At 38.1% G+C, this 13,480-nt stretch overlaps 1 protein-coding gene across 2 annotated transcripts in view; it reads left to right on the top strand.

The window, feature by feature from the left end:
• The first annotated feature begins 8,514 nt into the window (after nucleotides 1–8,514).
• GRIN1 (glutamate ionotropic receptor NMDA type subunit 1) overlaps nucleotides 8,515–13,480 on the top strand; it is an 83,913-nt gene continuing 78,947 nt past the window's right edge. The window contains exon 1 of one of the 2 annotated variants that reach the window (XM_085899305.1): nucleotides 8,515–8,967. In XM_085899305.1, coding sequence (XP_085755431.1) covers nucleotides 8,707–8,967 — 261 coding nt within the window. In that variant the 5' untranslated portion in view covers nucleotides 8,515–8,706. The remainder of the gene's footprint in view (nucleotides 8,968–13,480) is intronic. The other variant, XM_085899314.1, reaches the window with a different exon arrangement.

Raw genomic sequence — 13,480 nt, 5'->3', positions numbered from 1 at the left:
CGGCCGAAGCATTATCCACACCAGTAATATGGAGTAATATGAATGATGATAATATGGAACATTGATTTGTGCAGATTATGCAGTCTTGATTAATGATGATAATATGGAGCATTGATTTGTGATGATTATGGAGCCTTGATTAATGATGATAATATGGAGCATTGATTTGTGATGATTATGGAGCCTTGATTAATGATGATAATATGGAGCATTGATTTGTGATGATTATGGAGCCTTCATTAATGATGATAATATGGAGCATTGATTTGTGATGATTATGGAGCCTTGATTAATGATGATAACATGGAGCATTGATTTGTGATGATTATGGAGCCTTGATTAATGATGATAATATGGAGCATTGATTTGTGATGATTATGGAGCCTTGATTAATGATGATAATATGGAGCATTGATTCATGTTGATTATGGAGCCTTGATCAATGATGATAATATGGAGCATTGATTTGTGATGATTATGGAGCCTTGATCAATGATGATAATATGGAGCATTGATTCGTGATGATTATGGACCCTTGATCAATGATGATAATATGGAGCATTTATTTGTGTTGATTATGGAGCCTTCATCAATGATGATAATATGGAGTATTGATTCGTGATGATTATGGAGCCTTGATTAATGATGATAATTTGGAGCATTGATTTGTGATGATTATGGAGCCTGGATTAATGATGATAACATGGAGCATTGATTTGTGATGATTATGGAGCCTTGATTAATGATGATAATATGGAGCATTGATTTGTGATGATTATGGAGCCTTGATTAATGATGATAATATGGAGCATTGATTCATGTTGATTATGGAGCCTTGATCAATGATGATAATATGGAGCATTGATTTGTGTTGATTATGGAGCCTTGATCAATGATGATAATATGGAGTATTGATTCGTGATGATTATGGAGCCTTGATTAATGATGATAATATGGAGCATTGATTCATGTTGATTATGGAGCCTTGATCAATGATGATAATATGGAGCATTGATTTGTGATGATTATGGAGCCTGGATTAATGATGATAATATGGAGCATTGATTTGTGATGATAATATGGAGCATTGATTTGTGATGATAACATGGAGCATTGATTTGTGATGGTTAGGGAGCCTTGATTAATGATGATAATATGGAGCATTGATTAATGTTGATTATGGAGCCTTGATTAATGATGATAATATGGAGCATTGATTTGTGATGATTATGGAGCCTTGATTAATGATGATAATATGGAGCATTGATTTGTGATGATTATGGAGCCTTGATTAATGATAATATGGAGCATTGATTTGTGATGATTATGGAGCCTTGATTAATGATGATAATATGGAGCATTGATTTGTGATGATTATGGATCCTTGATTAATGATGATAATATGGAGCATTGATTTGTGATGATTATGGAGCCTTGATTAATGATAATATGGAGCATTGATTTGTGATGATTATGGAGCCTGGATTAATGATGATAATATGGAGCATTGATTTGTGATGATAATATGGAGCATTGATTTGCGATGATCATATGGAGCATTGATTTGTGATGATTATGGAGCCTTGATTAATGATGATAATATGGAGCATTGATTCATGTTGATTATGGAGCATTGATTTGTGATGATTATGGAGCCTTGATTAATGATGATAATATGGAGCATTGATTTGTGATGATTATGGAGCCTGGATTAATGATGATAATATGGAGCATTGATTTGTGATGATAACATGGAGCATTGATTTGTGATGGTTAGGGAGCCTTGATTAATGATGATAATATGGAGCATTGATTCATGTTGATTATGGAGCCTTGATTAATGATGATAATATGGAGCATTGATTTGTGATGATTATGGAGCCTTGATTAATGATGATAACATGGAGCATTGATTTGTGATGATTATGGAGCCTTGATTAATGATGATAATATGGAGCATTGATTTATGATGATTATAGAGTCTTGATTAATGATGATAATATGGAGCATTGATTTGTGATGATTATGGAGCCTTGATTAATGATAATATGGAGCATTGATTTGTGATGATTATGGAGCCTTGATTAATGATGATAATATGGAGCATTGATTTGTGATGATTATGGATCCTTGATTAATGATGATAATATGGAGCATTGATTTGTGATGATTGTGGAGCCTTGATTAATGATAATATGGAGCATTGATTTGTGATGATTATGGAGCCTGGATTAATGATGATAATATGGAGCATTGATTTGTGATGATAATATGGAGCATTGATTTGCGATGATCATATGGAGCATTGATTTGTGATGATTATGGAGCCTTGATTAATGATGATAATATGGAGCATTGATTCATATTGATTATGGAGCATTGATTTGTGATGATTATGGAGCCTTGATTAATGATGATAATATGGAGCATTGATTTGTGATGATTATGGAGCCTTGATTAATGATAATATGGAGCATTGATTTGTGATGATTAGGGAGCCTTGATTAATGATGATAATATGGAGTATTGATTCATGTTGATTATGGAGCCTTGATTAATGATGATAATATGGAGTATTGATTCATGTTGATTATGGAGCCTTGATTAATGATGATAATATGGAGTATTGATTCATGTTGATTATGGAGCCTTGATTAATGATGATAATATGGAGCATTGATTTGTGATGATTATTGAGCCTTGATTAATGATGATAACATGGAGCATTGATTTGTGATGATTATGGAGCCTTGATTAATGATGATAATATGGAGCATTGATTTGTGATGATTATGGAGCCTTGATCAATGATGATAATATGGAGCATTGATTTGTGTTGATTATGGAGCCTTGATCAATGATGATAATATGGAGTATTGATTCGTGATGATTATGGAGCCTTGATTAATGATGATAATATGGAGCATTGATTCATGTTGATTATGGAGCCTTGATCAATGATGATAATATGGAGCATTGATTTGTGATGATTATGGAGCCTGGATTAATGATGATAATATGGAGCATTGATTTGTGATGATAATATGGAGCATTGATTTGTGATGATAACATGGAGCATTGATTTGTGATGGTTAGGGAGCCTTGATTAATGATGATAATATGGAGCATTGATTAATGTTGATTATGGAGCCTTGATTAATGATGATAATATGGAGCATTGATTTGTGATGATTATGGAGCCTTGATTTATGATGATAACATGGAGCATTGATTTGTGATGATTATGGAGCCTTGATTAATGATGATAATATGGAGCATTGATTTGTGATGATTATGGAGCCTTGATTAATGATGATAATATGGAGCATTGATTTGTGATGATTATGGAGCCTTGATTAATGATAATATGGAGCATTGATTTGTGATGATTCTGGAGCCTTGATTAATGATGATAATATGGAGCATTGATTTGTGATGATTATGGATCCTTGATTAATGATGATAATATGGAGCATTGATTTGTGATGATTATGGAGCCTTGATTAATGATAATATGGAGCATTGATTTGTGATGATTATGGAGCCTGGATTAATGATGATAATATGGAGCATTGATTTGTGATGATAATATGGAGCATTGATTTGCGATGATCAAATGGAGCATTGATTTGTGATGATTATGGAGCCTTGATTAATGATGATAATATGGAGCATTGATTCATGTTGATTATGGAGCATTGATTTGTGATGATTATGGAGCCTTGATTAATGATGATAATATGGAGCATTGATTTGTGATGATTATGGAGCCTGGATTAATGATGATAATATGGAGCATTGATTTGTGATGATAACATGGAGCATTGATTTGTGATGGTTAGGGAGCCTTGATTAATGATGATAATATGGAGCATTGATTCATGTTGATTATGGAGCCTTGATTAATGATGATAATATGGAGCATTGATTTGTGATGATTATGGAGCCTTGATTAATGATGATAACATGGAGCATTGATTTGTGATGATTATGGAGCCTTGATTAATGATGATAATATGGAGCATTGATTTATGATGATTATAGAGCCTTGATTAATGATGATAATATGGAGCATTGATTTGTGATGATTATGGAGCCTTGATTAATGATAATATGGAGCATTGATTTGTGATGATTATGGAGCCTTGATTAATGATGATAATATGGAGCATTGATTTGTGATGATTATGGATCCTTGATTAATGATGATAATATGGAGCATTGATTTGTGATGATTGTGGAGCCTTGATTAATGATAATATGGAGCATTGATTTGTGATGATTATGGAGCCTGGATTAATGATGATAATATGGAGCATTGATTTGTGATGATAATATGGAGCATTGATTTGCGATGATCATATGGAGCATTGATTTGTGATGATTATGGAGCCTTGATTAATGATGATAATATGGAGCATTGATTCATATTGATTATGGAGCATTGATTTGTGATGATTATGGAGCCTTGATTAATGATGATAATATGGAGCATTGATTTGTGATGATTATGGAGCCTTGATTAATGATAATATGGAGCATTGATTTGTGATGATTAGGGAGCCTTGATTAATGATGATAATATGGAGTATTGATTCATGTTGATTATGGAGCCTTGATTAATGATGATAATATGGAGTATTGATTCATGTTGATTATGGAGCCTTGATTAATGATGATAATATGGAGTATTGATTCATGTTGATTATGGAGCCTTGATTAATGATGATAATATGGAGCATTGATTTGTGATGATTATTGAGCCTTGATTAATGATGATAACATGGAGCATTGATTTGTGATGATTATGGAGCCTTGATTAATGATGATAATATGGAGCATTGATTTGTGATGATTATGGAGCCTTGATTAATGATGATAACATGGAGCATTGATTTGTGATGATTATGGAGCCTTGATTAATGATGATAATATGGAGCATTGATTTGTGATGATTATGGAGCCTTGATTAATGATGATAATATGGAGCATTGATTTGTGCAGATTATGCAGTCTTGATTAATGATGATAATATGGAGCATTGATTCATGTTGATTATGGAACCTTGATTAATGATGATAATATGGAGCATTGATTTGTGATGATTATGGAGCCTTGATTAATGATGATAATATGGAGCATTCATTCATGTTGATTATGGAGCCTTGATCAATGATGATAATATGGAGCATTGATTTGTGTTGATTATGGAGCCTTGATCAATGATGATAATATGGAGTATTGATTCGTGATGATTATGGAGCCTTGATTAATGATGATATTATGGAGCATTGATTTGTGTTGATTATGGAGCCTTGATTAATGATGATAATATGTAGCATTGATTTGTGTTGATTATGGAGCCTTGATTAATGATGATAATATGGAGCATTGATTCATGTTGATTATGGAGCCTTGATCAATGATGATAATATGGAGCATTGATTTGTGATGATTATGGAGCCTTGATTAATGATGATAATATGGAGCATTGATTCATGTTGATTATGGAGCCTTGATTAATGATGATAATATGGAGTATTGATTCGTGATGATTATGGAGCCTTGATTAATGATGATAATATGGAGCATTGATTCATGTTGATTATGGAGCCTTGATCAATGATGATAATATGGAGCATTGATTTGTGTTGATTATGGAGCCTTGATTAATGATAATATGGAGCATTGATTTGTGAAGATTATGGAGCCTTGATTAATGATGATAATATGGAGCATTGATTTGTGATGATTATGGAGCCTTGATTAATGATGATAATATGGAGCATTGATTTGCGTTGATTATGGAGCCTTGATCAATGATGATAATATGGAGCATTGATTTGTGATGATTATGGAGCCTTGATTAATGATGATAATATGGAGCATTGATTCATGTTGATTATGGAGCCTTGATTAATGATGATAATATGGAGTATTGATTCGTGATGATTATGGAGCCTTGATTAATGATGATAATATGGAGCATTGATTCATGTTGATTATGGAGCCTTGATCAATGATGATAATATGGAGCATTGATTTGTGTTGATTATGGAGCCTTGATTAATGATAATATGGAGCATTGATTTGTGAAGATTATGGAGCCTTGATTAATGATGATAATATGGAGCATTGATTTGTGATGATTATGGAGCCTTGATTAATGATGATAATATGGAGCATTGATTTGCGTTGATTATGGAGCCTTGATCAATGATGATAATATGGAGCATTGATTTGTGATGATTATGGAGCCTTGATTAATGATGATAATATGGAGCATTGATTCATGTTGATTATGGAGCCTTGATTAATGATGATAATATGGAGTATTGATTCGTGATGATTATGGAGCCTTGATTAATGATGATAATATGGAGCATTGATTCATGTTGATTATGGAGCCTTGATCAATGATGATAATATGGAGCATTGATTTGTGTTGATTATGGAGCCTTGATTAATGATAATATGGAGCATTGATTTGTGAAGATTATGGAGCCTTGATTAATGATGATAATATGGAGCATTGATTTGTGATGATTATGGAGCCTTGATTAATGATGATAATATGGAGCATTGATTTGCGTTGATTATGGAGCCTTGATCAATGATGATAATATGGAGCATTGATTTGTGTTGATTATGGAGCCTTGATTAATGATAATATGGAGCATTGATTTGTGATGATTATGGAGCCTTGATTAATGATGATAATATGGAGCACTGATTTGTGTTGATTATGGAGCCTGATTAATAATGATAATATGGAGTATTGATGTGTGATGATTATGGAGCCTTGATTAATTATGATAATATGGAGCATTGGTTTGTGTTGATTCTGGAGCCTTTATTAATTATGATAATATGGAGCATTGATTTGTGTTGATTATGGAGCCTTGATTAATGATGATAACATGGAGCATTGATTTGTGATGATTATGGAGCCTTGATTAATGATGATAATATGGAGCATTGATTCATGTTGATTATGGAGCCTTGATGAATGATGATAATATGGAGCATTGATTTGTGATGATTATGGAGCCTTGATTCATGATGATAATATGGAGCATTGATTTGTGATGATTATGGAGCCTTGATCAATGATAATATGGAGCATTGATTCATTTTGATTCTGGAGCCTTGATTAATGATGATAATATGGAGCATTGATTTGTGATGATTATGGAGCCTTGATTAATGATAATATGGAGCATTGATTTGTGATGATTATGGAGCCTGGATTAATGATGATAATATGGAGCATTGATTTGTGATAATATGGAGCATTGATTTGTGATGATAACATGGAGCATTGATTTGTGATGGTTATGGAGCCTTGATTAATGATGATAACATGGAGCATTGATTTGTGATGATTATGGAGCCTTGATTAATGATGATAATATGGAGCATTGGTTTGTGATGATTATGGAGCCTTGATTAATGATGATAATATGGAGCATTGATTTGTGATGATTATGGAGCCTTGATTAATGATAATATGGAGCATTGATTTGTGATGATTATGGAGCCTTGATTAATGATGATAATATGGAGCATTGATTTGTGATGATTATGGAACCTTGATTAATGATGATAATATGGAGCATTGATTTGTGATGATTATGGAGCCTTGATTAATGATGATAATATGGACCATTGATTTATGATCATTATGGAGCCTTGATTAATGATAATATGGAGCATTGATTTGTGATGATTATGGAGCCTGGATTAATGATGATAATATGGAGCATTGATTTGTGATGATAATATGGAGCATTGATTTGTGATGATCATATGGAGCATTGATTTGTGATGATTATGGAGCCTTGATTAATGATGATAATATGGAGCATTGATTCATGTTGATTATGGAGCATTGATTTGTGATGATAATATGGAGCATTGATTTGTGCAGATTATGGAGCCTTGATTAATGATGATAATATGGAGCATTGATTTGTGCAGATTATGGAGCCTTGATTAATGATGATAATATGGAGCATTGATTTGTGATGATTATGGAGCCTTGATTAATGATGATAATATGGAGCATTGATTTGTGCAGATTATGGAGCCTTGATTAATGATAATATGGAGCATTGATTTGTGCAGATTATGGAGCCTTGATTAATGATGTTAATATGGAGCATTGATTTGTGATGATTATGGAGCCTTGATTAATGATAATATGGAGCATTGATTTGTGCAGATTATGGAGCCTTGATTAATGATGTTAATATGGAGCATTGATTAGTGCTGATTATTAGTATTCGTGCTGATGATTGAGAGGGTTGTTCACGATGGAGCATTGATTGGTGGACATTGTGGTTCCGTTTCAAGGAATGCTGCCAATGGCGAAGAACCAATCCGTCAGCATGGATTCACATCGATCAGGAGCAAGGATCAAAATCTAATTAGAACGCTCCTCGGAAGCGATTATGCGCACGGAGTGGTATCGATAATAATGAGCATGGACCTGTGTTGGTTGTGGAACATACATCGGAATCGATAACGAGCACGGCTCGGTATCGATTATGAGGATGAGCGTGGGTATGCATCGTGCTTCCGAGCACGGATTCGATTCCACCCCCTGGTGGATCCATCCAGTCAGTACAGGAGCCCAAATCTTCAGCACCGGCTGCGCGTCCCGCCCGTTCTGCAGGCTCGCCGGACACCCGACGCCGCGGCACCATGAATTGGCGATCCACGGGTCTGCTGTCGGTGGCGATGCTCGTGGTGTCGGGTTCGCGGATGGTGAGCGCGCGAGAATCCACTCACGTGATCCGCATCGGTGCCGTGCTCAGCTCGTCTGAACACGCGACCCTGTTCGAGGACGCGGTCGCCGTCGCCAGCCCACTGCGCAAGCGACGGCTGAACGGCACCGCCGTCATCCAGACGGAGAACGCCATTCAAATGGCCTTGGCCGTGTGCGAGCGTCTCATCATCCAGCAGGTGCCGCATGTGGGAGTCTCCATGGCGTGGGGTCGCGAGCCTCGGAGATTCCACGGTCATCGTGGTGATCATGTCTTTATCTTGGTTATAAACATGGCGTGATCATGTTACATCGTTGGGGATGCGAGTCGCGTCTCACAGGAACAGGAAGAGAGAGAGAGTGTGTGTGTGTGTGTGTGTGTGTGTGTGTGTGTGTGTGTGTGTGTGTGTGTGTGTGTGTGTGTGTGTCGGTGTGTGTGTGTGTGTGTGTGTGTGTGTGTGTGTGTGTGTGGGTGTGTGTGTGTGTGTGTGTGTGTGTGTGTGTGTGTGTGTGTGTGTGTGTGTGTGTGTGTCGGTGTGTGTGTGTGTGTGTGTCGGTGTGTGTGTGTGTGTCGGTGTGTGTGTGTGTGTGTGTGTGTGTGTGTCGGTGTGTGTGTGTGTGTGTGTGTGTGTGTGTGTGTGTGTGTGTGTGTGTGTGTGTGTGTGTGTGTGTCCGTCCACATGCTGAATGTGACGTAATCTGCGCCACGCTATGCGATCTCAATGCACAAGTGGTCTTCAATGTTTTTTTCTGTATGCAATGTCGAGGCTCGTGTAAGGGCGAACACACATAACGTATAACAAGGGGAGCAGGAAACAAGAGTAGGGGTGGGAGAGGGAAACACAACAACAGCAGAGAACAGAGACATGAGGAGATCTGTGGAAGGGAGAGGGATGGGGCAGGGAATTTGAAGTAGGTGGGTTTGGGGTGGATTAACGGGGGAAGAAAAGATCATGGGTTTGGATGGGGGAGGATAAGAGGTGGTGGTGAACAGCTGTTTTGAAGGTCTGATGGAAACAGTGGGATTGAAGAGAGTGAGGGAGTTTATTCCAAAGGTGGAAAAAAAAGAGGAATGAAAGAGTGAAGGTGAGCAGTGATTCGTGATTTTGGTAGTTTTACCAGAAGGGGGTTGTTGGCGGACCTTGAGCGCCCTGTGGAAATATGGTGGGGACAAATCACAGAGAGAGCAGGGGGGGGGCGAGACCGGAGAGGAGACTGTAGAAGACAGAATGACCACCAACCTGCCTGCGGTGAGAGAGTGAGACCCAAATTATAATCAGCCTCATCACGGGAGATGCCAATGATCCAAATTGCCTTGGTTTCCACAACGTGAAGCCAAGAATGGTGGGAGGCAGGAGCACCAGCCCAGATGGGAGAGCAGTACTCCATCAGGCTGCATACAAAATATTTGTACGTGGTCAGGAGCTCGGGTGTGACAAGGAAGGATTTTGGACAATAGAGGATTCCCAGTCGACGACTGGCTTTGGAGGCTAGGCTGGAAATGTGGCTTTACCCAGGAAAGATCATGGCAGATAGTGAGACCCAGAAAGGACTTCTTCAAGAGGATTGTTGAGAAAGTAGATGGGGGAGGGGGGGGGGGGTCCAAATGGTCCTTTCAGAGAGACATAGTGAGAGTGTGAGATTCGTCAGGATTGAAATACATGTTCCACGTGTTGGACCAGTTTGTGATTTTACCCAGATCTGCAGTGAGTGAAGAAGCTGCTGCTTGCCGGTCTGAGGGATGACAGGTGGCACGACAGAGGGTGGAGTCATCAGCAAAGAGATATAGAGGATTTTCTAGAGAGTTTAAGAGATCATTGATGAAAACTAGAAAAGAACAGGGCCCAGAACACTACCTTGAGGAACTCCAGCCTGGACAGGAAGGGGGGATGAGAGAACTCCATTTAGGGCCACACATTGACCGCGACAGGAGAGGAAGTCTGCGAACCATGAGTGGATATGGCTTAGGATACCATAGGAAGAGAGTTTGGTGAGCAGGGCAGGGTGCCAAACCATGTCAAAAGCACGTGATATGTCGAGGGATATGGCTCTGATTTCATGTCCTGCATTGAGTACCTCCATCCATTGATGGGAGAGCAGAAGCAGCATATCCAGGGTAGAGTGACCTGGTCTGAAACCAAATCGATGATTGGAAATCAAGCCATTGGAGAAGAGGAAGGATTTAATGTCTGAAGTGATGATGGATTCCATAACCTTGTTGATGATTGGGAGAAGGCTGATTGGTCTGTAGTTGCAGGGATCTGTTTTTGCACCTTTTTGTGCAGGGCAGTGATGTTTGCTGATTTCCAAGCAGATGGCAGATGACCTTGAGCAAATGAGAGGGTGAATAGAACAGAGAGAGGGTGAGCAAGAGTGTGTTCTTCCAAATCAGGTCAATTTGTCATGATTTGACGTCATTACATTACGTTTATTATTCGGCAGAGTGAATGTTTGAAAGACTGTATTTAGAATGAGTGATATGTTAAATGAAAACTTGCATTTTGAACACTACAAACACCCGCTCCCATCAAGAGCATTGGCAAGTCGTTGTCCCCTCCAACTCTCATCACAGGGGAGGGGGGGGGTGATATTTTTATATCTCCACTAATCGATGTCTGTCTGTCTGTCTGTCTGTGTGTCTGTCTCCTCCATAGCTCCAAAACCACAAAACATAGCAGCCTGAAACTTTGCATGCAAAATAAGAAAACTCCAAGGAAGTGCAAGAGTGAAAATTGGGTGTTTGGGTTAATTAAAACACCCCTTTTGAAGATAATTAACGGCTTTATTTAATTATATCCTTCATCAGGCGATCCTCGGCCACCTCGCTGTCTGGGGTCTTAAAACGTTTCCGGGGTAACCTCGCTGGGGTCTGAAGCTGCCATGTGTTTTTTGGCCTGCTCAACCATGCCTCGACTTGGAATAGGCCGCAATGATTTCTCAACGATAAAGTTTTTTTTCTCTCACTTTCCTCACTCATATTATCGAATCGCGTTCATCATAGCTACGAATCGCTGGGTACATTGCAATTACTTATAAACACCCGGAGACGTCAGCGTTCATTGCTTCATTTCATTTCCGCACATGCGATCACCACGAGTATCTCTGAAATTAAGCATAATTACAAAGTTTAAGTTCCAGAATCGAACTAACAAGTTCCTGACTACGAAAGAAGTGTTCATTTGTCCAATTGGGACATATTTGACATTTCGGGCATCTCTGGGAGGTGTATGTTTAAGATGACGGTTCGGTGATTGTTAATCGTGTGCTAAAGCCCGGCGTCGCTTCGTTGGAGTGCTTGCTTTAGTGCAGTATTTGGTCACTGCATTACCATAATGGAAGTGTGTGTGTGTGTGTGTGTGTGTGTGTGTGTGTGTGTGTGTGTGTGTGTGTGTGTGTGTGTGTGTGTGTGTGTGTGTGTGTGTGTGTGTGTGTGTGTGTGTGTGTGTGTGTGTGTGTGTGTGTGTGTGTGTGTGTGTGTGTGATTGATTGGTATCTACATATGCAGGTTTCAGAATGTGGAATGGAGTCCTCCAAAGGTGGGTTCAAAGTATCCACCTTCTTGTCAGTTATGGGTCACGATTTACGGACCAGGCGGTGAAGTTTTGTGTTTTCAAAGTTTTGTGACGAGGGCTCTCTTCAGGATCGTCACTGAGCCCAGGATGGCTTCCAACTGTAGTTCGTTTGTCGTAATATTCCCAGGGATGGTTTTCAATATCTCTGTGAGTTTCTTCATCATCATTTCTGCATCTCCAACTACCACTAGTTCAACTTTGGCATTCTTCAGCTTCCAGGATCCTTTCACTTCATTTTTGAGGTCTTGGGATTTGGTCATTTTCTTGATTTCTGCATCGTTTAGTCCAAAATCTCTCATTTTTTTTGCACCTAAGTATGATAACTGGTCGCAATGCTTTGTTTTCGAAGGTCACGCCCGATAGGATCATAGCAGGATATAGAGCATGGCGTTGCGCTCATTGAAGTTTCACTTTCTGCACATTCCTTGATGTTTTCTTCACTCGATATAATCGTCTGAACAGGAGAAGAAAAAAAATTTGCTTTATGCTTTGCTTAAATAAATCCACTTAGTTATAAAAATCACTAATTTGTTAAAATTTTCAGATTTCACTCGAGATTTCGACATTTATTTAGTCCACAAGATCCGATTCTCAAATCAGATATAATATTTTGATTAGCGACTTTAATTATCCTGCGAAAGTAGATGGTGTTCCCAATAAAGTGTATCATTCATGTAAAATAAAAAACGTCTCCTGTATCATTCATGTGATGGTGTTTCCAAATCAAGGCATGTTTGAATTGGCCGAACAAAATGATGAACAAAGACACCAGCAAAGTGACGGCTGACCAAGGATGATGCCTTGATCAAGGATAATTAAATAAGGCTGTTAATTATCTTCAAAAGGGGAGTTCATATTAACCCAAACACAAAATTTTCATTCATGCACTTCCTTGGAGTTCCCTTGGTATGCGTGCAAAGTTTCAGTCTCCTTGGTTCATTGGTTTTGGATTGTAGAGGACACACACACTGACATATGATAGTACAGAAGAGGTGGTTTTAACATTGTGCAGGAATTTAGTGAGGCCACGTCTAGAACACTGGTCACCACACTCAGGAAGGATGTAGCTACCACGAGGTGGGTTCAGTACAGGGCTACTAGTAACTAGATTGATTCAGAGCCAAGCTTGACTCAGCTGTGA

The sequence above is a fragment of the Eptatretus burgeri genome, chromosome 1, assembly GCF_056783735.1.
Source record: "Eptatretus burgeri isolate ZD-2024b chromosome 1, Ebu_testis_v1, whole genome shotgun sequence".
Lineage (NCBI taxonomy): Eukaryota > Metazoa > Chordata > Myxini > Myxiniformes > Myxinidae > Eptatretus > Eptatretus burgeri.
This window is presented reverse-complemented; position numbering and strand designations above follow the sequence as displayed.